Source organism: Podarcis filfolensis, assembly GCF_964270895.1.
Source record: "Podarcis filfolensis genome assembly, chromosome: 10".
Classification (NCBI taxonomy): domain Eukaryota; kingdom Metazoa; phylum Chordata; class Lepidosauria; order Squamata; family Lacertidae; genus Podarcis; species Podarcis filfolensis.
In genome coordinates, this window is record NC_139612.1 from 51,461,581 (window position 1) to 51,489,311 (window position 27,731).

The 27,731-nt window shown below is 39.5% G+C and overlaps 1 protein-coding gene across 3 annotated transcripts; it reads right to left on the reverse strand.

The window, feature by feature from the left end:
- Positions 1-454: 454 nt before the first annotated feature.
- Positions 455-27,183, reverse strand: HCFC2 (host cell factor C2). Of its 3 annotated transcripts, none has more exons than XM_083574102.1 (16): positions 26,971-27,183; positions 24,274-24,422; positions 22,887-23,047; positions 21,218-21,426; positions 19,764-19,848; positions 16,986-17,086; positions 15,696-15,884; positions 14,802-14,987; positions 14,085-14,134; positions 13,403-13,520; positions 11,657-11,727; positions 10,175-10,309; positions 8,694-8,879; positions 7,528-7,813; positions 1,021-6,398; positions 455-974 (listed from the first exon to the last, which is right to left on the reverse strand). In XM_083574102.1, exons 1-15 carry the CDS (start codon positions 27,134-27,136, stop codon positions 6,373-6,375), a joined length of 2,118 nt encoding a protein of 705 aa, XP_083430228.1. In that variant the 5' UTR covers positions 27,137-27,183; the 3' UTR covers positions 455-974; positions 1,021-6,372. The 3 variants fall into 3 exon arrangements, with proteins under 3 accessions (XP_083430228.1, XP_083430229.1, XP_083430230.1); XM_083574103.1 differs by having other exon boundaries at positions 455-941; positions 989-6,398; XM_083574104.1 differs by lacking the exon at positions 26,971-27,183 and adding an exon at positions 26,293-26,955.
- Between the last annotated feature and the right edge of the window lie 548 nt (positions 27,184-27,731).

Genomic DNA, 27,731 nt, shown 5'->3' on the forward strand with positions numbered 1-27,731 from the left:
GATTACTATCCGTGTTGCTGCTTTGTTACTGCTTATTTGTAGCAGGACATTGGAGGGGATAATACTATACTGAAGGGACATGTAAAAGTGATGTAGTATAGTAATTTCTATCCCCAACTGTGAAATACTTGCAGTGACCATTCAGTAGAATTTCACTGTCTTGGAGTCCAGAAGGCACATGCTACGCCAATCACAATACAGTAACACTAAATGGGACTGGTAGTCCCAATATGCTACACTGAGTTCTAATATGGAAGATGAGAAATATATTAAGGTGCCACCTAATCATGTTACGAACCAACCCAGACCCTGCAGTCATGAGCCCCTTTGTGTACCCCCTTCACAGGTTTGGAGGGCATCAGCTCAAGAGGCAGCCTTTTCAGTAGTGGTCCCCTGAGCTTTTGGTTCTTAACTCCAGAAAACCACTTTTTAAAAAGTGTACCAGTAAACATGATTATTAGGACAAATCACTTTATTATTACAAAGAACAATGCTACTTTTGTTGTACAAAATACTGGATTTCTTTGTAGAGACTATTTCAGCCATAAGACAGTAACTAGCTGGCTTTAACCATATCCTCAACATTCCAGTTAACTGACACCATTTTTGTTAAAGTTTATGGCTTGCTGATGTGCTCTACTTAGAAACTATGGTCAAATATTGCTATAAATCATACATAATAATGGCCGCATTCATGTAAATGTATCTTGCCTCAAGAAACAAATATAGCCTTTTGACAGCACTTTCCAACCAGGAAGCCTCTATTAAACCACAGTTTCCCATTGTTTCCACACTGGGAAATGATCGTTGCCTCTTTTGGAACAAGTGAGAATAATAAACCAACTTCAAGTAGTGGTTTAATATTCTGACTTCTCCTGACCATACTTTCCTAGTTCTGACAAAATAGGGAACTATGGTTAATAAGAGGCTTCTGATTCTGACTACCCAAAATCCAAAGGGCTTACATGTGCAGGCTTCTGATTCTGACTACCCAAAATCCAAAGGGCTTACATGTGCAACCAAAAGTCTTTTTCATATTGTGGGTTATTAAGTCAAGATATAAACATGCAAATCTGGCCAGTTACTTGTTCACATAGCTATATATTCATTGTCACAAAACATCTTAAGTTAAATGGATGTAGTATGTCATAAATAGCATGGATGTTTCTAATTATTATTTTCATACAAAGTCCATTATTCCTTGAAGTTGCTATAAGATGGATTCAGATTTATACAAGATGTTGCACATACATTTTAACAAATGCAAACAAAAAAAGCATCCACCAGTTTCTCAAACAGCCTGATTAAATTTATATTTTCAGTGAAATTCTAATGGGTCAGAGATCCAAATATATTGATTAGATATTTACGCTACACAGAATAGGCCTCAAATATAAAATTTAAAGTGGGATTTATACATTTTAAGTGCTATTGACAGAAACAGGCCACAAAAATAGTTATACAATTGGTGTGAGGGATAGCTACAGAAAACCGATAAGCATGTTACTAATCTCATGTATATAGGGGAAGACTGTAGACGTATGATAAATTATATAAGATCCTACTGGCATAAGCACACTTACACTGAAAATCATGTCTGGATTAACACTGCCACAAATTTACCTTTGGTAGTCATGACATACCCTTAAAAAACAAGTGCAGAAACATGAACTCAAAGTGCAAAAATACTTACAGATATACTCAACAGATCATATTGTTAAGTAATGTATCTACAATCACAAGTTATTCGTAGCTAAGTAGCCACACAAGATTTCTCACATTCTGCCACAGCTTGCCTCCCTTAAAAAAGTTTTCATAAAAAAAATACACAATTGTTTAGATTCCCCCCCCCCCTTAAATATGAAAAGTTTTTTTACAATCCTATGGCAGCTCTAGATCCAATCCAGAGTTGGAAGTAGTGTGTGGTGACCAAGGAGGAGGGAAGCACATTGCTTGTCTATGACAATTCAGGGAAGAACTAAGGTTCTGGCAATAGCATTTATTTCACTATGAAGGCCTTCCTTTAGCTTTGAAGACTGGGTTGAAGTCAGTGAAGTCACTCCAGCTGTGGAAGGACATACACTCATGCAATGGAAATTCTCCCATCCCTGTGACCCTGCACTTCTCAAATCTGTTCTGGGGCCCTGAAGGAAACCCAAGAGCAGATTCAGGGGTACACGGGGAGAGGGGAGGAAATGTTCCGCCGCAAGAGTGGAATTTGCTCCACAAGCGCAACCACTGTTGGATATAACCCTCTGACCTTAAACGTTTCCTTAAGTTTAGATTTCACAGCACTAGTTAAGAACAACCTAAGTCTTATCTTAGGTCCCAAGATATTCTGTACTCATTGTGTAGCTTGTATAATTTTAATTACCAAGGATATTCAGAATCTTACGGCAGCTTCACATACTTTTTCTGAATTGGGGATAATTTTAGAAAGGGTGTGTAACTTGAATGAAATGCTCATTCATTTCACCCTGCACACCTTAGGAAAACAAAACTGACACAGTATTATAAAGTTCCATGACTGATACGTTTCCAACATAAAAATTGAACATGTAAAGTTCTATTGATGAACTCGATGTATAACCCATTTAACTGGGTGTGCAGTTATAAGAGTGGCCTGGCATGTTTAGCTTGATATATAAAATACACCAAGCCTTATATTAATCAATTGACATCTCTCATTATCATAGACACAACTTAATTGATGTAAACCCCCCCCCCTTCTTTAGGGAGTAGCCAACAGAAAGTGCTACTTAATTTTTTATCGATTCAAGAACACTTAAGAAATGTTTACCATTGGTCTTTCATGGCACTATCGATTGTGCTGCAGTACTTACACTGTGCCAACATCTACTGTGAAGACAGTATTCTACTGTTAAAGGAAAGGCCACAAGTTCTGATGTACTGAATCTCTTGGTGGTCGTTTGACCAAGTCTCTTTTCCTTACCGTGTTAGTCGTTGCTAGGGATGAAGCTAGATGAGTTGGGTTTTGCACAGACTTTGGGCAAGTCACATTCTCTCACCTTCAGTTTCCCCATTTCAAAATGGACTACTAGCAGCCTTCCTCAAAGAAGTCCTGTTAGAGTGAACAAGGAATGATTGCAAACCACTAGCGTTACCCTATCCACTTTAAAACTGATCTTGTAGATCGAGTACTTCCCATCTTTAATTTATTAGGCATTGATAGAAAAAAATTGGAAGTGCAAAATTTTCACTTTATTGCACATTTGCATTTAGCCAGGTTTCAAAACAAAATAATCTTATTTAAATGCCAAAGGATGCAATCCATAGGAACCTGCACAGGGCCCATCCAAATGAATGTAACTAGCACAGCTGTTCACAAAGCCATGTCCCTGTTGGATTGTGCCTTACGCTATATTCACCTAGTGCAACCTTTGACAACTTGGTGACTTCCAAATGTTTTGGACTACAACTCCCATCAGACGCCGCACAGCTGTGGAGGCACCAGGCTGGTGAAGGCTGACTAAGCATACTGGCATATTTCAGCTATTTTACTCTATAATTTGGTAAATAACTATTTATGTATAAAACGGCATCCAACTGCCTCTATTTAGTACACTTGTGTGTTTAGGAACAGATTAACATTCCTATTAAGGATCGCTTCACGCACAACATTTTTGCTACAAAGGTGTAGGGTGAATATGCATAGCCATGTACTCTGCCATAGATGAACATTGTCCTGGTGTCTTTTTTTGCAGTGCACATGCTGTTTTTTCTCTACTCCCTTGTAGGAAAAAAGTGAAGGAGCCTGAAGCGGCTGGCACATTAGTGATAAGATGATCAAGGTAAAAGTATATTAAACAACACTATTAGGATATAAAAACTAAGGCAAGAGAGAAAATTAATGGGAAAAGAAAAATGTACGCCACAGAAGCATGCAAATATGTGCAAATTTGCTTTAACTTTAGACCACTACAGAAATTTTCTGGAAACAACACAAAAATGTTACAAAGTTAAATTCTTATTAGTGCAAAATAGCATGAATATGCCACAACAAAGCATACAGTTTTCTTTTTTTAAAAAAAATGAAGCATACATAATGGAGGACTTTAACATGTAAAGACTCTTGTAAACATTCAAAATATCTACAGATTTAACGTTCCCATGCCCACGAGAAACTAAGAGTAGTGCATTTACACTAAGTTTGTTTTTCATAACAGATTTGACCAGTTGAGCAATTTGCATATCATCAGGGGATAGTTTCCAAGATTAGAATGTGTTTACAAACACTAGAAAAATCTTTACAAAAATGAATATATTAAAATATTCTATACATTTTAAGTTACTGTAAACTGAAATAACTTGCCTAGCACTAAGATAACATGATGAATATGGAATATAAGCCAAAGGAGAACAGATCTGCATGAAGATCAAGATGGGGAGTGAGCAACTCCTGCTCCTATATCTTTTGCATTCGCTTGTGAGTCTTCAGGGCTGACTTGATTATGTGATGTCGCTTTGTCTAACCAATTGGTCAGTTTTTTGGAAGACTTGCCTTTGCCCTCTGGCATCTTTTCACCATGTCTCTGTTGTAAAGTACAAGCCATGTAATACACACAGAGTCTTAAAAGGCATTGAAGTGGGCGTAACAGGTCCAGCCTGAAATGGCAGCTGAAAGCAGCCCATCCTTGAGAAAGATGTCCACTCATCCCTCAGCTAGCCATCAGCTTAGGTGGAAGAATTCTTTTAATTCTTGCTTGGACGGAAGAATGCCAGGGGAACAGAGCACAAGATCTGCTGCCTCAGCGCTGAGACCAATGCTGAGCTCTTCAGAGACTTCTCCCATAAGAGGGCTTTTTTTCACCAGGAACTCAGTTACAGCACCTCTCCAATGGGTGCCACTGCCATTATAAGAGAACAAGGGAGGTGTTCATGGTGAATTCTGGCACCTCTTTTTCTAGAAAAATAGTACTGGTTGTCGTTCGCACCAGTAAATTTGAATACATGGGAAGAAGGAAATGCATGCTTGATTTTCAAACTGACCAACTCACTCCACTCATTATCCACAAATTACGGAGAATCTCAGCATACCCTGCCAGACTTACGGATATTTATTTTATTTAAACACATAAAACCTTCCTATGCTTTTTTATTTTCTGGTATGGGCAAGGTCGTGTCTGGTATGGTGCCTATACAAAGGTCGTGAAAGAAAGCAGTGTATTTGCAACAACCCCTGTGTTACTAAAGTGGTATAGGGAAAAAAGGGAGACAATTCACATTCATCTGAAAAAGCTTAAATGGTAAATTTTGATTCAATCTATCAGCATTAAACATATAAAGGCAATTGCTGTTATGTTTGCAAACCAAATACTTTACTTTCAGCATCTCTAATGTGATATATTTATTGCCATCTTTGAACATGTTCTGTAATAGTTCTATGGACTCCAATCCACAAGGATGTGCAAATAACCAGTTTGGGGAAGCATTTCTTTCAGCTGCTCCCCAAATAAACCCCCAAACTGTATGTTAAGCTTCTCTGGGGGTTATGCTTCCAGACAAGTATTTATTGTGGGATTCTCATGCATGCAAGTTGTTGTTGTTGTTTTTTGCAGTGTCCACACAATGTTGTAGGCATCCAAGTGCTTGCCCATATCTCCCCCCTTTAAACCTTGATTTCCCCCTTTTCAAGGAAAATCCAATGAATTACAAAAATCCATTGCCAATAATCCGTTTGTGTTATCTGAATAGCCCATTTACAGTAGTAATTCCCCACCTGGAAGCACCGTAGGTTTGCCCTAAAAATAGTTCAAAGGGAATTCAACACAAGTTTGTGTGTTATTCTTTCAGATGGGCTTCTCTTTGAAAATGCCTCCCGTGCCAAATCACAAACTAGCTTTTTAAATTCTGCAAATTTTAAAATAAAACTGAGCATCTACGTCTAGGAACACAGGAAGCTGCTTTATCCTGAGTCTGACCATGAGTCTATCTAGCTCAATAATGTCTACACTGACTGACAGGGCTCTCCAGAGAGGAGTCTTTTCCAATTCTCTCTGCACTTGAGTCCTTTTTTTATGCAAGCAAATGCTCTGCTACTGAGCTACAGCCCTTCTATATCCATTGGAAGCTAATGCAACTGGGGATCTATGTGTTGGGAGCTATTGGAAGGAAGACTCTCCAAAAATCTAGATGCGTATCTAATCCTCTGAGTTATCAGCGTGGGACTCTAAAGTGACCTTACTAGATAAAGTGGTATGAAAAATGCAGCCACTGCAGGTGCAGTTCTGCAAAACTGCACAACGCTGATGCTGTGAAGTTAAGACAATATCAAATGAAATATCTGACGGAGTTACAAAACGCCATGAGAGCTAACAGCTATTTCACAACTTGCAGCACAATGTGCCATTTCTACTTTGAACTTGATGTTTTCGTTTCTGCAAAGGAAGAGGAAAAAGTTGCTTTAGATTTCCAGCATCCGGAACAGCCATGTTCAATCCAATACAGATAAACCACTTAATATCAGGAATACTTGAACTTAAAGTCTGGAATTACTACCCTGCAAATGCCAGCTTGCAATCATAACAAACAGTGAATCCCCATGAAAAGGAGATTCGTTTTCCATCTCCTAGCCCTGTGAAAGTCTTCTAGGGGCCAAAGCATTACGTGCAATGGTACAGTGACACCCGTTTCATTTCTCTCTGTCGGGGTACACACTTCAAATCACTCCATGGGACGTTTTTTTATTTCTACTGAAGACCACACTTCTATGTTAACTGTGGGTAAATATTTTTATACATATTTAGCCCAGTGCTTGCTTTCTTTCCCTTTCTCCCACAACCCCAGATCCTCATCTATAAGCAATCTTTAAGTTTTTCCTGCAGTGGCTCCCCTGTTGTGGAATGTTCTCCCCAGGAAGAGGGTAAATTATCTATCTATCTATCTATCTATCTATCTATCTATCTATCTATCTATCTATCTATCTTTGCACCATGCATGATTGTATGTATCTTTTATCATGCCCCCCCATAGAGATCTTTCCTCTCAACTAACAAGCTTCCAACTCCAAGAACTAACTTAGTTGGTCTTTAAGGTGCTACTGGAAAGAAAATTTTTTTTTTGTTTTAAGCTTCCAACTCTTTAGTCCTTCCTCACAGAGGTGGTGTTCCAACACTCTGATCCTTTTGGCAGCTATTGGCTGCATCTCTTCCAGTGCCAAGACACTCAATTTAAGAAAGGCGACCAGAACTGTTGATAAACAGATGTTCGTACAAAGAGATGGGAGTTGGCTGCATAAAGTCAGAGAAGTGGCTTTTGGCCCTTCTGTTTTGCACATCTGCCCAATGAAACACTGATGCAACCCACAACCCATATTGCGCAACCCACAACAGCCTGACTATGTTGAGCTAATCATTTGGACGAAGTGTCTCATGATTTCCAAATAGAAAATATATGCCAGTAGCTAATTTTGACTTGACAATTATAGAAATGTATTACTAAAGAACAAGTTCCCCAAAAACAAACATCCTGAAAAGTCAGGGTGTCTGAATAAATCACCCCCTTTACCTTGGAGCCATCGAACTTGCGTGGCTGGTCCATATCCCCTTTCATTCTTGGCTGAAATCCTAAAAACTATGGCGGGTTTGGATGTGTGATCAACGTGGGCATTTGCAAGTTGGGCAGCAGTCACTGTGCATGAGGTCTTAAGGCCACAATAGATTTTCATGAACATAAGCTGATGAGGATTTTCATTCAGCTGGGTGGTTCTTATAGCCAAGTAGGCAGAATATTCCAAGATATTTCCTGAAGGCGAAACTGGAGGTTCCCATGAAAGGTGAATACAATCTGCACTCTGAGGGGAAACGGGAAATTAATTTCACATTGTGTAGGTACTAGCATATAAAGTTTCATTAGTTAATCAATACAGAATAAGATTTATATTTCAGGTTTAATGTGGGAGAAGAGAGATTTTAGGGTACCCAGCCATTTGTGAACAGGGCTGTTTCCTTTAATTTCAGGTATGTGAAATCAGGTTAAGGTTCCTCAGTAGTGAGGGGGAAACACAGAGCACATGCTTCGATTCTGCACTCAGACCCTGGATAGACAATTACGACTGCCCCAACCTAGGAGAATGGGCAATTAGTGTTTGTAATGCACAAAAAAGTGCTCCATATATATTTTCCTGAGTAATTCTCTAGTTATCCTCAATGGTAGAGCTATATTATAATACAAGCTTCTTTTCTTTAACCTGGTGCTCTCCAGATGTTTTATACTACAACTCCCATCAGCACTAGCCAGTATGGCTAAGCTGGCTGGGGCTGATAGGGAACAGGAGTCCAAAAGATCTGAAGGGCACTAAGTTTGGGGAAAATGTAATAATATATTACACAATACAGATACGGGGCTGAGGCAGAGACACAGCATCTTGCCTAAGGCCAACCAACGAATTAATATGCCTGACCTGAAATTTAAATGAAGACTCCTTGCTCACAGCTCACGCTGACAGCCACAATACTAAATTGGATTAAGATTTTATGCATTCTGAGGTATAGTTCTGTGAGCCAGATTTCCTCCCCTGACTTTTGCTTATTTCAATTTCAAGTCTGCTTACTTTGCTCAGTGTACCTTATATTGCCATCACTGACTTTTACCAAGAACTGTGAGGACTAAGAGTGGCCTCTTTAGCTTTGCATGGAACAAACACACAAATCCACATGACTATCATTTCTTACCTTGCTAATTTTGACAATGGAAGGTGCTCCAGGAAATCCTGGGATACAGGTCTTAAATTCGCTGACTTTACTGAATGGCCCTACGCCACAGCCGTTAATTGCCGCAACCCTGAACCTGTATAAAGTGCCAGGAGCAAGATCCTGTTTCTTAAGTAAACTGTTGTTTGGAATATCTGAATTATCTACCTAAGTTTAAAAAAAAGCATACAAAGACATAAAAATTAAACATTAATTTGATCCATATTTCTTAAAATAATCTAAAGAAACTAGCATGCTATTCCTTTGCAGATGGTGAATCCTGAATGCCTGCTAGGTTCAGCTTCCTTGTACAAGAAGTCATTAGCAATATTAAAGATGTAAGGAGCACAGTTCAGGCAAATCTGAATGCGTACAAAGCCCATTGATGTCAATGAAGCAACTGACCCCACCGCCACCCACCATGGCCCCCTCCACCTCTTTCCCCCGTTTCTTCCCAATGTAACACTAATGTGTCAACAAATGAAACCTGTAGAAAATGTAACTTGAAAAAAGAGACATTGCACAGACTTCTGTAAACCAAGAAATCTTTAATAAAAAATATATTAAAAATAGTAATAATAATGAAGCAACTGACCATATATTTTAAACCTTTCCCATTGTGGTAAGTGGGATTCTAATGGGCTTAACTTTGGCTGTGCTTGCAGACAAATCTTTCTAGGAGATCCTAGGTGTTGGGGATCTTAAAGTAACTTAGGGGGCAGGAGGATGGGACTTGAAAACAGGTAACAATTGCGAGAATAAAACAGCAATAATGCAAAAGCCACAGGGCAATAGATATGAAATAAAAAAACACTGAACTATACAAAATCTAGGCTGATAGTTTATTGAGTGTGGGACTCTAAAGTGATCCAACTAGATACCCAATGGATATTCAGTCTGCCTATTGAAACAGATTTTGAAATTCCTATGAAATCAACATTTTACTCTATATTATATCGAGGTTTGCGTTTTTATTTTACGTATCTTACATGCTGCTTTGTAGAGCATGGTTCTCAAAAAGCAGATTAAACAAAGACATAAATGTGTTGGAGCCGGGGGGTGAAAACCCAGCTGGCTTGGCCCCAGCTGGAGCGTCTCCCCTCTCAGCCTTGCTGCTCCGGAGATCCATCGACCTCTGCTCCGACATGCGTCTGTGACTCAAGCTGCAGTGCATACTTGAGCACACATTAGCAGCAGGTGTAAACTACTCAACAGATGAAGCTTGAGGTGTGGATACAATACTAAACTACGCATTTATTATACATAAATCATGCCAGCAATCTGTGCTGGAATGTAAACAGACATGTGACATGTAACAATCCACATGTCTGCAACAAAAGGTGGCATGGAATTCCCAACAAAATGAATACTAGACACTAAGAAAAATAATAAAAATGTTCAAACAGGGGAGAAAGTCATGTTAGAATATGTTAGAATACGTAGGTAAAGAAATTAACAGTTACCTTGCTGGAAATTATGGCCTTTTCTTCCTGCAACAAATAGAACTGGTTCACTAGAGCACTGTTGCTTTGAAAAATGCCAACATCATACCACCTTCGTTCTCGTTTTCTTGCATTCTGCTTTGGTGGTGAAGTTTTCTGTGGTTTGGAGAACAAGTTTCATTAGAGTATGGATGGTCTGCACAACAAGAAATTGCATCTGCCCCCTTCTCTCCAAAAGTTGCTCTTCTGCTACATGAGTTGCCTAAAGCAGAATTTCTCCAGACCTACAGGGCAAGACTTGACTCCATAATTGCCTTGTTCAGCTACAGCTTTACTGACAGCATTCTTGCACTATCATCTGCAGAGGGCAGTGTTTCTAGAAAGACACTGAAATGACCAAGAGTTATGCAAAATAATTTTTTGAGATTTTAGAATAAAAGCATGTGTTCAGTTAAAAACACTTCTGACTTTCAATTTTGATGGCTAGCAAAAAATTACTCATTTGCTCTCTTCCATGGATTCTGCTGGCTGGACTACTATAAACATTTTTTAAAATCCCATTTCCTTGCATATATTTTTCAAAATTGGAGGCCATCATTTGTTAAGCTACTTCACAAACAAGGGAATGTCCTTGCTGATATTTACCACTTGTTACCAACTTCAGCTAGTTTGCCAACTACACCCATTAATGGACAGGGATCGCTTGTCTACAGTGATCCATGTATTGGTAACCTTGAGAATGGATTACTGCAATACACTATAACTGGGGTTGCCCTTTAAGACTGGTTCAGAAACTGCAGTTCAAGGGAGCACCATTCATTGTGTATGTAACATCTGTCTTGAACAAACTGCATTGAGTACCCATTTGCTATCAAGCCAGGTTTAAGGTTCTACTGTTAGTTTATAAGTCCTAAACAACTTGGGACCATGCTACCCAAGGGAACACCATCTCCCTTGTAGAGCTACTTGCACACTGAGATCAGCAGACTGAGGCCCACTTGCTGGTACCACAATCTTTTAAAAGAAGAGGGACTTTACAGTGGTAGCACCTACCATATGGAACAGCCTTCCGACAGCATGTACCTTCCATGTTTGCAACACAGGTGAAAAACTTCCTCATTTACCCAGCTGCTCCCCCCCCCCCCCATTGCAATATTGGCTGTTATTTTTGACTGCACACGCAACCACCTATTGAAGATACTAAATATCTTACAGTAATTGCTGGAATTGGTTGTAAAATGATTTTCATATGGTTTTATTGTTTATGTTATGTTTTAATTGCCTTATAAATAATAAAATGGTTGCTGTTGCTTAACTCTTTTTCATTTCAGTAGGGTTTATGCAGAAGACACTTCCAGAGGGCTGAATCAGGAATGGAGGGATGGTGGTGTGCATCCTGTTGGGCTGTATATTTAAAATCATGATGTCCAGCTTATGTGAACAAGTGCAATACGCCAGTGTGATACTGGCAATATCCTTTACTTTAAAAATTCATGTACTTACAGGCAATTGTATAGCTGAATCATTTGGACTAACAGAAGCAACACTTGTCGGGGGAACAGCAATCTCTTTAACTAGAAAAAATGATATTAAGAACTATTATTAATTCAGGGAAAACACTTCAGCAAATAAAGCTTTCAGCAGCTGTTGTTCAAATGTATTTCAAAAAGAAAGCTTCAATCCTATTTTGTGTGATGCACACATAGCTTAATGATGACTTTCAATTTAGGAAACCGTAAAACTACCCGGTATCAATAGCAACTACAGTGGTACCTCGGTTTACGAATTTAATCTGTTCCAGAAGTCCGTTCTTAAACCGAAACCGTTCTTAAACTGAGACGTGCTTTCCCTAATGAGGACTCCCGCTGCCAGTGCCCTTCCTCCGTCCGGATTCCCTTCTTAGACCGAGGTAAAGTTCTCAAACCAGGACACTACTTCTGGTTTTGCGGAGTTTGTAAACTGAATCGTTCGTAAACAGGACTGTTCTTAAACCGAGGTACCACTGTATATATAATTATACAGAGAGTATATAACTATGCAGAATGGAAGGAACAGGTATGATGGTTTGGAATTAATATATATTACTGAGTGCATGGCTGCCTCACTCTGTCTAATAGTAAGACCATGCCTGGCAGGCCTTGCACATGGGCCCAATGATACATATTACAGTTTATCTCCTTTTTTAAAATGCTGGTTTTTTAAATTACACCAAGAAGAACTTGCAATACAGCTCTGGCAGGAGTTCTCAGGAGAAAAGATGCTGTTCAGGAACTGACAAGATAAGCAAGCTCTACTGCATACCATGTCAAAGCCATTTATTCCAGCCAGATTTTAATAACTCAGTTCCTATCAAGATCACTGACATTTTCTCATATTATCTAGCAAAAGTATAGAGCGATAAACAGAAACTTTTGTTTTTGAACCTGCTTCCCGTGTGTGGAAATGTCTCTTATTGCCTGAACTGACAGGCTATTTTACTTCTCACAGCTATGGAAAACCCAACTGCATCCTCCAAAAGAGCATTTGCCCTTGTATAAGGACTATTTTCACTCAACTCAACTTTAGTTGACCTTCATTTATTAAACTGAGCATGTGTTCTTGTCCTGCTTATATCATCAAGTGCATTTCACAGTATTGGCTGAATATAAGCTGCACTTTTCCCCCAAATTTTGACCGTGAAAAGTTAAAGTACAGGTTATATTCACGACCTTGCAGTATGCAGCAAACAGCGCCAGGAGCGTGGCGAAGTGGCACCTGCCCCGCTCATATTCCCCCATCCTCTCCTCCAAGGCCAGGAAGGGAGAGAGCAGGGAAGGGGAAAGGCCACTGGCAGCGCGGCACAGTTCCTCCCCCCCCCTTCCCGCCCACAGTACGCAGCCAGGAGCAGCAAGGAAGAGAGCAGCTTATATTCGGGTATTTTTTCGTTTTTTCTTTGCCCCCCCCCCTTCAATTTTAAAGGTGCAGCTTATATTTGGGCCAATACAGTATGCTTCCATGTATATTGAAAGGTGGTACAGAAGCAGCTCTTAGGAAGCGCAACCGAGACAGTGGCCCCAGGCGTGGAGCTTCTGGGACGTCACAGCAGGTACCACCACTATTACATCCGATGGAAGGCAAGAGGCGGGAGGGCAGATTTTGGCGTCGCACAGGGTGCCACTGAAATTTGAGACCCCGAGGTCCATCACTGGGTGGCATATAAATGAAATAAATGAATAATAAAATATAACCTGCCCCATAGGTTCTTCTTACCTAAAGTGCTAGCAGGCAAACATAAAGAGGTGCTGGACTCTTTGGAAGCGGAATGGTTTTTCTCTGCATTTTCAGGTTCCGGGACCTTTACTTTAGTTTCTGAAATTGAAATTTGCACCTACACATGGAAGAACAGTAACAGCAATTATTTGATAATAATTATATTTCACTAGGCTCTCACAGCATAGCCCTCAATTCCAAGGGAGCCCTTCAATACTACGTATCTCACTTATTGCATCTAAGACACAATCAAAAGTCTTCCTTGGACAGAAAGAGCAACTTTGGCAGAATTCTCAATTTATGCATCTCTGCTGCACACTTCAATTAGTCTGTGTCTCACCCGCTGGAAGCAGCAGTGTGCGGGGAGAACTCTATCAAACATTCTGTTGCTGTCCACACTAGAAGGACAGCTCTTTGATTTGTGTAGTAATGAATCAGTGCACTGAGTCAATGTTGCTTCCATTTCAGCCCCTGCACAAGTTAAATGATGTGGCCTAGCAGACTCCCAAGAAGGGACAGGGAACCTTTTCCAGCTCAAGGGACACATTCCCTTCTGGGTAACCTTTGGGGATGCCAGTGGCAAACAGTAGGCTAGCTTCTATGCACACACACACATCCATTGTCCATCCAGGCAAGGAAGAGTAATTATTCTTATTTATAGCCCTCACAAGTAAATACTTACGTTGTTTGGGACTTTATTGAGAGTTTGGCTGTGAAGATCCAGCTTGATTCCTGAAGGAAGGATGATATTCATTAATTTTAGGCTTTGCTGGAGAAAAGAACCATCTTTCATGTAAATGTAAGCATGACCAACAGCAGAATCTTACATAAAGCTTTTAGCTGCTCTGAGGGCTGTTATTCCATTTCGGTTATCACACAAACACAGTTTCACTCCTCATCAATGTCAGAAAGACAAGAATTTCCTCTACGATCAAAACCTCCATTTCTCATAACAACATATTCAAAAGTGAAACATATAATGTAAGTCAGGAGTCGTCAGCTCAGTGCCTAAAGGATATTGTATTATTTTCCCCCACCCTTGATTTTTTTCCCCTTTGAAGGAAACATAGTGCAGACTCTTCCTTCATATTTATAAGGTATAAGGAACATTAAGAATCAGCATTCTCTACTTGCTCCCATACCTGACTGAAACTATGGAAGTAACAGCATTAGTCAGATTCCTGCTCTGACATGAAATGACACAAGACAAGGCAAGGGTGACATGGTGATCAGTTACCCCATCCTCTCCACGAAGTGCATTTGGGTCTATAGCGGGGGGAAATGACTTTACTTTCACATTGCTTCAAAAATTAACACAATTCATGCCTTTGAAAGAATAGGCTTGCAGCTAGATTGTACCTATTATTTATAAATGATTTTTAAAGATGGACTATCTTACCTTGCACACTTGGTGATGGAGCTTCGGATGCAATGTTAATAGGTATTTCAGCTGTAACAGGTGATGGCATCTCCAAATTTAATTGAAGAAGATAACCTTCAACAGTAGGAACTTCATCCCATTTAACTTGGAATGAATTAGTAGTAGCTCTGATCAGCTGTACTTGTGATGGTGCTGGTGGTTTCTCTTAAAGGAGAATAGTGAGCTCCAGTTACCAATAGGATGCAGTGTTTTAGAACAGGCTATGATTTCTCAACCAAATAGTTATCTATGATACCAAAAAAGCCTATGTCCCAACAAGTTATTAAGCAAAGCCAAGAAATATAATGCTGCAACTGTTTCTATCTGTAAGCCCAACCATAACCGTCTTTTGTCAATAAAACACACTGTTAAGATTGCATGTGCCTCATTAAAACTGGTAGGACTGAACAAACTGAAGAAATCCAGGGATATTAGGATTTTAGCCACATCATGGCTTTGTCTATCAGCCTACAGACCTTTCTTTCTTAGGGCTGGGTTCTCCCTTTGGGAAGTATATGCACAAATGAAAATTGCAGAACAAATGGCACAGGTTCCTTACCCAAGTAATAAGCAATTAACCACCTATCAAGCACTCCAGTCCACAGACAGCCACCAGGTTGCCTACAATTTACTTGTGTGAGAAAAGAAACCTTTGGTCACAGCCAGCCTTACAGAATCTGGGTTGGAGAATTGATAATGTTATGTTTAAATCAATCCTAAATGTGGACTTCCAGAATAAGGATGATCCTTACAAATTTCAGTTGCACAATAACAGTGTTTTTGAAAGTTTTGAAAAACCAAATGCATGTAACACTCAAACAAGCTATAACAACCATCTGTAATGTTACTGAAAAGCATTAAGCGGGTACTCACCAGTATCTAGATACCAAAGATCCTTGCAGCAAACCTGATTGTTCCAAGCTTTTCTGTATCCATCTCTGCCACTCCATATATACAGACGAGTGCCAACTATGACACCACAGTGGCCAGCCCTTGGGCCTGGCAACAGGTTATTTTTGTCTTCCTGGCAATCTCCTATCAGACCTATCCATTCTGTGGTATCTAAGTAAATAAAACAGACGATCAAAATCAGTGTCCAAAGATAGGATTTTTTAAAATCTTAAATTATTTTACTGATGCACAACATCACGTAAAATTAGCAATCTATAAAATGGATATGAGCAGATATAAAAATTCAAAGACAAAGTTTTTTTTAAGAATATGCAAATTAGTCAATTTCTTTTTTGTAAATTTTGAATCTTAGCTTGTCAGCCTTAGATCAAGGAGTCTATTTGGCTAATGCCTAATAAAGGATTTTGAATTGACCTATTTGGCTGATTTTTGTTTGTATCAAATGTATCTTTCATTGGATAGAGACTGGGATGTTGAAGAAATGTTGTGCTCCTGGCTGGTTGTGCATAACAAAACCAAGTAGGCTATCATTTATTATAAAGAAATAGACTGAAGTGCAATCATTGGTCTAAAACTGATTCCAGCTTCAAATATTTTGCTTCTTCCTGTTGAAACCTGAACATTTACTTGATTGCCAGAGGAGACAGAGGATATGGCAGAATCCCCACTATGCATGGTGCCACAAGATACACTGGCAAATGGAACTGTTCTACTAGCAAAGCTACATCCGTGAAACTGCTGAAACACGGTGGTGTTGTGGAAAAGGAGCACATGCGCCATATCCTATATCCATCAATCAACAGCCACATTCCTGGCAATGGCACAAACACCAACCATGGCACAAGGAATTTCACTGCCATTGATGTCAAGTGTGTTCCTAATTTGTTCCCTGGTTGTTGTTACACCCCAATTAAAGAGCACTGGTGAAATTTACAAAGATGCTGCAATGGCTTGCCATTTTTCCTCCACACTTGTATGTTTTGGTTGTGCATTTCCCCCCTTCCCATTTTGGCTCAGCATGTGTAGCAGAGGGAAATCTTTTTTGAAGCCAAGGGCAGCATTTCTTCAAGGACTATTGAAAGCTAGGATTTTCCCCCCCTCAAGGGCCATATAAGCGGCCAGCACTCAACTGGCCAGGACCACCACTTTTCCTCTCTCCCTCTGCCCATTTGCAGCAGTGTATCCCACCCCCGGAATATTTGGTATAGAGGACTGCTCTGTAAATTAACAACAAATGCAAAGTATACTAACCTAAGTTTAGGTAAGAAAATGAGCCAGTACATTTCCATTCATCTTGAGAAGACACATTATCATCTGTGCTCTGTGGAACCCATCCACCAAAAATGTACATTCTGCAAATATAAGGGTGTTGTGGGAAGAGACAAGCTAATTTATTTTCTAAAGCTTTTTTTCTATATTAAGAACATAATAAGAGCCTGCTTGATGAGAAAAGTGATCCACCTAGGCCAGCATCCTGTGTTCACAGTGGCCAACCAGATGGCTATGGGAAGCCCTCAGGCAGAACCCAAACACAAGAGCATTCTGCCCTCTTGCAGTTTTCAATAACCAGTATTCAGAAGCACACTCCCTCCAACCACTATATTAATTTCTCAGAAAAATTTTAAACAAAAAAGCTGTGTTTCCTTTGCATTTACTAATTAGAACTTGACTCCCCTGCCACCTCCTTCCCCCATGCCACACATAATTAAAAAACTATAGTTAACATAGGATCCCTATAATTAGTTTTCAAAATTAAAATAGCAGTTGTTAACTATCAAAATTATCCGTCTTCTTACAAAACACAATCTGAAAACTGTTTCAGGAACAGCATCTAGCTACAGACAATCATTTATCACATGGTTGACCATTTTGGGGTACGTTTAATGAGTTTTGGAAACTGAAAATTTATAGCTGGCAACCACATGGAAAGCCAATCCTGTTTAACAAATGGAAATAATGTACTGCAATGAAAAGATATGGTAACGTTTCTCTCAGCAGATAGCTGGAAGTTACATACACTGTCTTCCCACATGTTTATATCGCAAGAAGCAACCACAAGTAAAGAGCTGTTTGTAGCTATCTATTATCAAGCACTTGAATGTTTCACCAAATACAGTCCCACATAACAAAACCATTAAGTACCTTTAACCAATCTGTTGGGTTATCTGTTGCAAAATGGAGTGGGGGGTATAGGATTAGTAAGTAAAGTAAAAGGAGCCCTGGACTGTTAAATCCAGTCAAAGGTGACTATGGGGTGCAGCACTCATCTCGCTTTTCAGGCCAAGGTACCTGACATTTGTCCACAGACAGCTTTCCAGGTCATGTGGCCAGCATGATTAAATTGCTTCTGTGCAATTGTGGCTCCAATCTGCTGGAACGCTCTGTCACAAGAGACTAGGGCCCTGCGGGACTTGACATCTTTCCGCAGGGCCTGCAAGACAGAGCTGTTCCACCAGGCCTTTGGTCAGGGCACAGCCTGACTCCCTCCTTTGGCAATCTTCACAGAACTTTAGCCTAATGGTTGCCATCAATTTGAGTTGAATTAATTTTAATGAAATGATTTTAGAATGTTGTATTATTTTATTGTTGTTAGCCGCCCTGAGCTCGGCTTCGGCTGGGGAGGGCGGGATATAAATAAAAAAATATTATTATTATTATTATTATTATTATTATTATTATTAACAGAGCACCGTGGTGAGTGCCAGAGAGCATGGAAATGCCTTTTACCTTCCTGCCACAGTGGTATCTACTTGCACTGGTGTGCTTTTGAACTGCTAGGTTGGCAGAAGCTGGGACAGAGAAATAGGAACTCATATAACATGACAAAATGCAGGGACTCTGTGAATGGCATGAGAGAAACTGTAGCAATACTGAAATGAAAGGGATGTAGAACTAATCAATCCCTTGCATAGAAACATACAAATGAGTGTGAGTGTGAGTGTGTTATAAAGATGCTCAATTCTGTCCATCAAAGGAGACATAAGCATAAGCGTCTCACAGTTTACTTATGCTAGATTTTTATTAATCTAGTAAGATTTATTTGCAGTAGTAGAAAACCTATGGCCTTCCAGATCTTCCTAAGTTCCAACTCCCATCAACCTCAGCCAGCATGGCTAATCATAGGAGGGATCATAGGAGCTGGAGTCCTGTCCAACATCTGGGAGACCAGGTTTTTGAACTTTGGTTTAGAGACATATGTCCCTGTCTTGCTCTAAACAGAAGCCCTAGGAAAATATAAAATCCAACATATAGTAAGTGATGTGGTAGGAAAGTCAGAATCCTACCCTTTCTGTTATTGGACTGCTCTGATGTTTACATTTTGAATGTCATGCATACATAAGTGGCAGATCATATGGTTCAAGCGGTTAGAGGCCTACACATGATAGGGAGCTGGCACAACCCCAATCTCCCATGCTGAATTGGATCAAATATCTAAATACAGCTGTGGCAGCGTTAAAATTGCATTAATAGCCCCTGAAACAACCAAACATATCAAGTTCTTATCTACAACAGGCCTTAATTTCTACACATCTCAAACTTTTATTTCAGCTAACAAAGAGCAGCTTCCAGAAATGTCATTTATTAGCGTTGACGTTTTAAGATATTTTTTTTCTAGTGACATTGTGATTCATCACAGAATTATTTTTTAATACAGTCACTTATACTATGCTCAATTCAAGACAAGTCTTCTCTGTTAAGCTACAATACTGCAGCTCTCACTATTAATGGAAGGGGTTGCCTTTCCCCATCCCCCCACAAAAGATGTTAACTTCAGGTAATTTAATGCAGAGAGTTAAATGTTCCCAAATAAAACAGTGAAAAGTTTCCAGGCATTCAGCAAAATGCAAGCAATATGTTTCAATTTCCACAGTTAAGTCTTTCAGCCTGTAGCAGAGCTTTTCAAAAAGCCCTTCACAGTTTGCACTTCACAGAGAAGGACACAGGCAGGATCCCTAAATACAAACACTACAGTAACAGTCTCCTACTAAGTGTACCTTTCTATAGGTGAGCTTTTAACAACAGACATACTTGTTTCCTATTACATTGGCTGTATGGAGACTACGGGGAAGTGGCACAGTCCCTTTAATTTCTGGTTTCGACCAAGTCATTGTTTCTATTAAGAAAAACGGAAGGAGGACAGAGAAAAAGAATATTTTTGTTTATTTATTTCATAAAATGTATACACCTCAAAGCACTTTACAAAGAGAATCAAACAATAAAATTATCAGTAAAAACATTTAAAAGCAACTATTTAAAATATTTTTTTAAAAAACCAGAATGGAGTAACAACAGATAAAAACATACATCAACATTCTATATGTCTAGGTAGACTTGTCTAAACAAAAATGTTATTAGCAGTTATTACCAAAAAGAATACAGAAGGGTTTACTTCCTTGAAAATTTATGAACTATACCCCAACAAACCATCATTCATCTTTTAGATTTCAGGAAACACTGTATAAAAGCTAAGCATAAACAGTTTTGAGAAAGATCAGAGAAGCCTTTTGGAATATATGAATGCAGGTACTAGAGGTTATTTATAAAATATGTGAATTGTAGATATACCAAGTAAAGTATTTGTAGCTACTTGATAATATAACATTTTAAATTATGAAATTTCCTCTCAATTTCAGGTGTTACAGAAATCTGTAATCTCCCACAGACTTTCCAGGACTGGTGCTCACTTGCTCCCAAGTAATTTTTATGGAGAGTGACAGCAAAACAAACAAAATATTGTTAATTTTGCACTGCCTCATCACCTCTCAAAAAGGATCTACAGGAACAGGCTCTATTGACTTTTACAGACCTCCTGCTCATGTAAATCTTTCCAAAATATGAGGACCGCACTTGGGGGTGATATGTCTGTGCCATCCAGATTCTGCCTACAATTCTGGAGTAATGAACCTGGTTCCAAGCACCATTTTTGCAAGGACAGCAATAGTTTTAGGTCAAAGATTTACAACCTTCATCAAAACGTCAATTAAAACTACTTCATTTTTAATTATACAGGTTCGTGAACAAGGATTTTAAAATGCACTGCATGGACTCTCCATTACCAGATAAGCACTGAATATTTTATCACATTCTTGACAAACAAATGCAGCTTCCGTTGCTGCAATGTGTCAGAACATACTACAAATTGAGCTAAAAAGGGCGTTTTTTCACACCTTTTATAAGTTATTGCCTAAAATATTCAGTTTCAATGCAGTCAATTGCAGTTTGGGGGGAAAATGGTATCACACATATGCACTCGACAAAGACCCAGGACTAGCTACAGCTCCTTGTTCAGAATATACATTACAGCAAACTTGGATGTGTTGCTCTGTACTGTGTGAAACAGCCCTAAGGCAAAGTCAAGGCAGTCACAGTCCCACAGCTGCCTCCCAGCACTGCAATTAAAGTTGCAATCCCTTCGCAACAAATCAGTTTTCAGCATGTAAAAATACAACAAAACTTCACACTTGTAACTTCACTGTACTCACCTATGTCAAGCTCCCAAAGGTCATTAAGTCGACAGCCAGACATCCCTCCAAAAATAAACATCTTTGGGTTTCCCGAGTCTTTTCTACAGTATATAACAGCTGTGTGGGATTCTCGGGGTGAAGGCAGCACTCCTTTGGTCATTGGAATGCTCCAGCCCATGACACCTGAACCATGCTGTAGCTCCAGTTCATAGAAATCATTTAAATATCTAGATACATTAAAAAAAACAAACGAAAGGGTCACTGACCTCTTTATGAAACTACTGCAAGGAAACTAGCCTATCAATACGGTTTTACAACATTGCCCACTAACAAAACTGCATGTGTTTTTGCAGAGCTGGCTAAATTTGAGAAAGAACAAAAGAGGTATTACATTACTTTGGAATTCTCTTTTCCTGTAGACTTGCCAAAGCTAGTCTGTGGGTTGCGTCCAACTCGGTATAGATATACTAAAAGCAATGGCATTGCTAGTCATCACTAATGTAAGACCATTGATTTCAGTGGGCGGACACAGAATGTGATAGAACACTATCTACCTTCCTGAAGTATTATTCTTATTTAAGTTGCCTTAAATAAGTCTAACCAACCAGGGTGGATTTGATTTAAATCAAATCAATTTAAATCACTAGTCAGTAAAGCTAGATTTAAATCATTTTTTTACAGAAAGACTCATTCTTACTGGTATAATCTTAATATTTACAACCATATGAAGTTTTCATTTTTGGAATAATAAATTTTCAGTAGTTTTTACAGTTATATCAAAAATTACTGATTTGATTATACTATTATAAATACATAGACAGATAATTATGAAATTATGGTGAGGTTTAATAAGTTAACTATTTATATTTGGACAACTTTTCTGCTGTACATTATTAGAAGGAGAAAAATAATCATTTCCGTAATGATCATTTAAACAATTTATTTAACTAAAACAATAACATTATAGCATATATATCCATGTTTGTTAACTGATGTGGTTAAACATTTGGGGGGGGGGGGAAACCTTAGACTGAGTTTTAGCATACATGAAAAACTTAAAACAAATCCTTATTTCCTGATGAATAGCTTTTGGACTATAATGTAACTTAAATAGAAGACTATTATTTTTCCTCCAAAAAATTTTATTTTAAAAATCCAATTTAAATAAAAAAAATCATTTATTTTTATCCACCCTGTAACCAACTAACTTCCAAACTGAAGTACATACAAAGATGCTACAACTTAGAACTACTAAAGAGAAACTAATACTTCTTGAGATTATACTGATTACAGTTTGAAGAGTTTCTATAGCATCAAAGCTTTTATTTGATTAATGCAACCTTCCAAAGTCACTATCACACCATTCTTTTTTATAAAACTTTTCAGTAACAAAGTTTCAACTTAAAAAGTTCTTAATACTAACTGACAAACTAGCATTCTTTGTTTTGTTTTTGAATGGCAAACATACATTAATAATCCAAAGTCCTAGAAGTTAGGGTGATCAAATTTCAATAACTGGTTGCTAAGCTTCCTCTTCAATGCACAGACTCCCCTTTTAACATCCTTCAGGTATGCTATATTCTAATCACTATTGCTATAGAACTGTTTCTCTCCTTTTAAACTGTTCAAATATTAGAAGTCCCAAACAAAGAATTCCAAACATTCTGTTCCAGTTTCATCAGCGTACCTGGGAATGTTATTGTTCGTGTCTTCACTTTCATTTGCCAACCCACCAAATAAGTAGCACCTGTTGCCGTACAGAGAAAAGCTGTGGCCAAGGCGAGGGCAAGGTGGCAAGCCTGTTGATGGGTGCTGAGGTCTCATTTTTTTCCATAGCCATCGACTTGCCTTGAAAACAGAACAGGAGCATGTTAACTTACATCTGCTCATAAGTCACACTTAGTGGCTTAGAGGTCAAAAAAATGTTTGCGGAAAGGGACAGTCTCAATCCCCCTCCACCTGGAGTCTCCTGAAGAGGCTGTCAAGCGGATCAGGTTGTGCAGAATTCTTCAGTTAAAGAGAAATGGAGACAAAAATCCTTTCCCACTTAAAACTTTCTTACCAAGGTTATCTTATCTTTAACAGAGGAATCATATTTTGATATTCTAGTTCACTCATTAACAAAGTAAAATATGTATACAAATTCATGACAGAATAACCTCCAGTTAATACATTTTATCAATTTCTCCCGATCTACATAAGCAAATAGAGAAGCCTGCTGCCTTTTCCAGTGATCTAAGATTTTGCTTATTTTATCGTCAGTAGAATTGTGAACGGGGGCTTTCTCAGTGGTGTCCAGCTTATGGATCTTCCCTAGAGGTGCTTGCCTAACAGCAACTTAACAATGTCTTCAGGACAAGACAAACCTAATTTTTGTTTACCAGACATACGCTGGAGGTTAAACTACATGAAAATCACTTACCGTTTCATGGTTTTGCTTTTGTTATGATTACTTATTGTTATAAAAATGTTTTAAATAATTAACAGTATAATCCTTTACATTTCTACTCAGAGGTAAGTCCCATTGAGTTGAATGAGACTTACTCCAAGGTAAATGGTGCAGGATAAACACTTGGCAATGGCTGCTTCACATGAAGTGCCAGATCGAGACTTGCTATTGGGAGCATCATATAGCGTGTGCCAGTTGTCAAGAATATGTTCTTAAGCACTATGTGTCCGTTTTTAGCATAGGCAAAACAGGTACCTGCTAAAAGCATAAGATATGTGCAGTGCAATCCTATACTTCAATGGAACTAAGTCCCATTTTGCTCAATGGAACTGAGCAAACATTTATAGGATTATGCTATAAATTACCCTATGATTCTCTTGGGACTCAGTTATACAGCTGCAAATAAAACATTTTAAGTGTGTTTTAAGTGCAATATACAAAGTGACACTAGATGGCGATGGTAAGCCTTACAGAAAATTCAATGTATTTTTAAAAATGTTTTTTCTAAAAAGCATTTTCAGAACTGTTTTTATATGTGTGAAGATTCCACCTTGGTATTAGTTACATGTAACAGGTTGCATTTGTTTCTTCTCAACTAAAGAAGTGATCTTAGGCAACACCATACCTGTAATTCATATAGGTCATTACTATATCTTCCATATTCAACCATTCCTCCAAATACTAGTATTCTGGTACCATCACAGACAAAACCATGGGCTGCACAGCCTGGTGGGATATCTCCTCTAACAGCAGGAAGAAACCATTGGTTTGTAGCTAGATCAAAACACACAGAAAATAACATTTTTGTAAACAGAGTAGATAGCTTGAGGTCTGAAGCTTGGTACAGTATTTTTATTCTGAACAAGAAACCAAAAGGTAGATTTAAATATTAAATATCACAATGAAGAAGCTTCACTGTTTATCAAAGGGAACTGATGCTACATTACTTAACACTTTAACTGGGTGTTTTAGATTCTGTATTTTCAAATAAAAGTTTAACTCTTCCTTGCCTAGAAAGTCTGAATGATAGCATAACTGAATATTCCTTACTTTCCACCTAAGGGAAAAAAAGATAATTCAGAAAGCGGAAGATCTAGAAGACTTAAAGTAAGAATACCAATCAGTAAGATGTATTTTCTTACCTAAGTCAGCTATCTTGGGCCAAACACATACAGGCTGATAAACAAATCACAAAAAGGTTTGTAGTCAGATAAAGAGGGTTAGGAGAAATCTTAAGAGCACCTCATTATCCTCATGTTATCTCCTCCTTGTAGGTATTTATGCTTTGAACACTATTTCGAGCATCAGGAGAAGGGGGAAATACCGGTAGTCAGTTACATTAAATCAATAACAAAACTGAAAAACATCCTATTCCTGCCTCATCTGATTCCACTTTCCTTTTCCGAAATATTCATAGTTTTCATATACAGGCCAATTATCTTCACCATAAGGGAAAAAAGATGCCACTGCTCATTTGCAGATGTTAGCTCACAGCAGATTTTAAACATCACATTATCTCGGGCCAAATATGAATACAAACAAAACAAACTTAACTCAAGTCCTGTATCCTCACTTGTGCCTAAGCACACACTTTTTTCATAGACAGACAACTCCAAACCTTTCACTTTTTAATATATTCAACTCCAGCAAAATCCCCTTTCTGCTCTCTCAGCACAAGCATCCACTTCATATCCAGCCAATACATACCCCAAACAGACAGCTGGACCATCACAACCCACACTTTGTGTAGCTTTATCCTCCACCTGTTCACTGGCCTAAGGAGACATCCAGAAAGCTTGGTACCCCATTCCTCAGTTTGAAAAACACCACAACAGCATAACTTTCCACACCTTACTATATATGCACACCATCTCCACAGGGTGCACAAACTTCATCCTCACATCAGACTCCACATAACAAGCTCTTAATGCAGCCTCAAATACATGCACATACCCCTTTCAGATACAACACTTTGCCACATCCACATTGTTTTATAATGCCTTGCTGTACATTTATATAATATTTTTATTTGTCCCCTCCCCCACAAACCTGGTCAGTTTTTGTTGAAAAGGCAGCTTGCCTGCCCTACAGAAATACTACATGGCCCTTTGGCGATGAAAGTGGAGTGTTTTGCAGAACTCCCACACTTTTGAAAGCAAGCTTAGCAATGAATGCTAACTGATTAGAAAACATTTGGCAGGGCTCCATCATGCTTTTTTATATTATTACACTTCTCAACACTGTATTCAGCCATATATCTTCGCACCTACCTCACCTATCCTTTCTCATCTGCAGCCTTACAAAAACCCTTTCTCTCACACACCTTTGGTAGACCCAAACACAGGTCATTGTTATTTTCAATACAGTACTATTATACATGTATGTAAACCTTAAACCACCGTAAACCTTCCCACTATGATGATCTGACATCTGATCAACACTGCCCGACAGAGCACTAAGCTATAAGACAGAAATAACTCCATCCCTGGTGGTAGGACGGTATATTAAAAGGGCAAAGCTGGCAAAGGAAGAAAAGTTAAAAAGAAGCACGCCCCCGCTTCCCTTTGTCAGCAACTCCCTTATTAACAAATGTCCTTCCACCTAACACAATACATGCAAGTCAGGTAAAGTCATAGAAACATACACCCAGCCTCTCTCTTCATCCATCTTCCTCTCTCTTCATCCAGCCCCGGCGACACTTTCCCAAAGCTGAAAAGCTCAGCTCCTGCTGCATCCGAGAGGGCGAACAAAGGATGCCTCACATTTATTTTGATTTCTACCCCGCCCTCCCAACGGCCGACCAGCGCTCCCCCAACGGCCTCTCAAACTGAACATGAAAGAGACGAAACAAAACAGGAGAAGAGCCAGGGTCGCCCCGGATCAAGCCGCCTCAACCTTGCTCCTTTTCCTTCTGGGGACCATCCACGGGGATGCCCTTGAGCGCGGCGGGGCTGCAAATGCCACGGGGGGGGGGCGCTACACGGCAGCCACCGGCAGCACCTGGGCCAGGAAGATGTCGTTGCCCTTGCCGTCGTCGTCGTTGTGGTGGCGGCTTAAGCTTTAGGGGCGGCAGGAAAGGCTTGTTGGGGCGAGAGGCTCTCTCTGCCCCGCCGCTAAGATGCCGCCGCGCTCTCCTCTGGGGCAAATCCTCTCAGACAAGACACACCCTACACGAGCCCTCTTCGGGGCGACGGCCGCCCTCACGAAAGCGGCGCCAGGTGCCTCGCGAGTCCAGATACCTGAAACAATCACTCGCCCGCCCGCCTGCTTTTCCCTCAGTCTCTCTCTCTCACACTCTCCCCGCTTCCCGCACACCCCGTACCGGTGTTGTACACGTGCAGCTCGTCAGCAATGCCTTCGTTGCCTCCGCCGAAGATGATGACCAGCTCTCGGATGGCCACGGCGCGGTGCCCGTGCCGGGATCGGGGCACCGGCCCCGTGAAGGAAGAAACCCGCCTCCAGTTGAGGGCAGCGGCGCCCGCCGCCATCTTGTCCCCCCGCTACCCACAATGCGCCGCGGCGAGGTCCGAAGCGGCAGCTGGGGACTAGGAGTGAGCGGAGGGAAAAAAGGCGGGAGTCGGGGGGGGGGAGGCCTGCTCGAGGAAATAAATAACCACGATTGAGGATGAGGAGGATTCAGTGTTAATACGAGAGAGTGGTATTATGACTGATATAATATTGCAAGTTGCAACAGCAGCAATATACTGTATATCGGTTTTGTTAACGCGGGTGTTTTTTTGGTCACTCTCGATTAGAACCGCATTTAATTAATGCTATTATATCGCGTTAAGAGCACGTTGGTATGTTTAATTATTTAATTTTCTGCTTCAAATGTAAACTCTTACGAAACTGCAGGTTATTTCCATTCTTTTATATGAAAAGTTTGTTATCTTGATTGCTTAATTAAATCAAATGAGCAAATTAATTCAGTTAAACGAGCAAATTAAATTAATTTGGATATGCAATCGATATTAAAAAATAAATTTAAGAAACCACAGAAAGAGGGCGAAGGAAGGAACTTTGAAATGTTAAATTGATTGTAAATAATAAAATGTATAAACAAAACCTTTGTTTAAAAGAGTA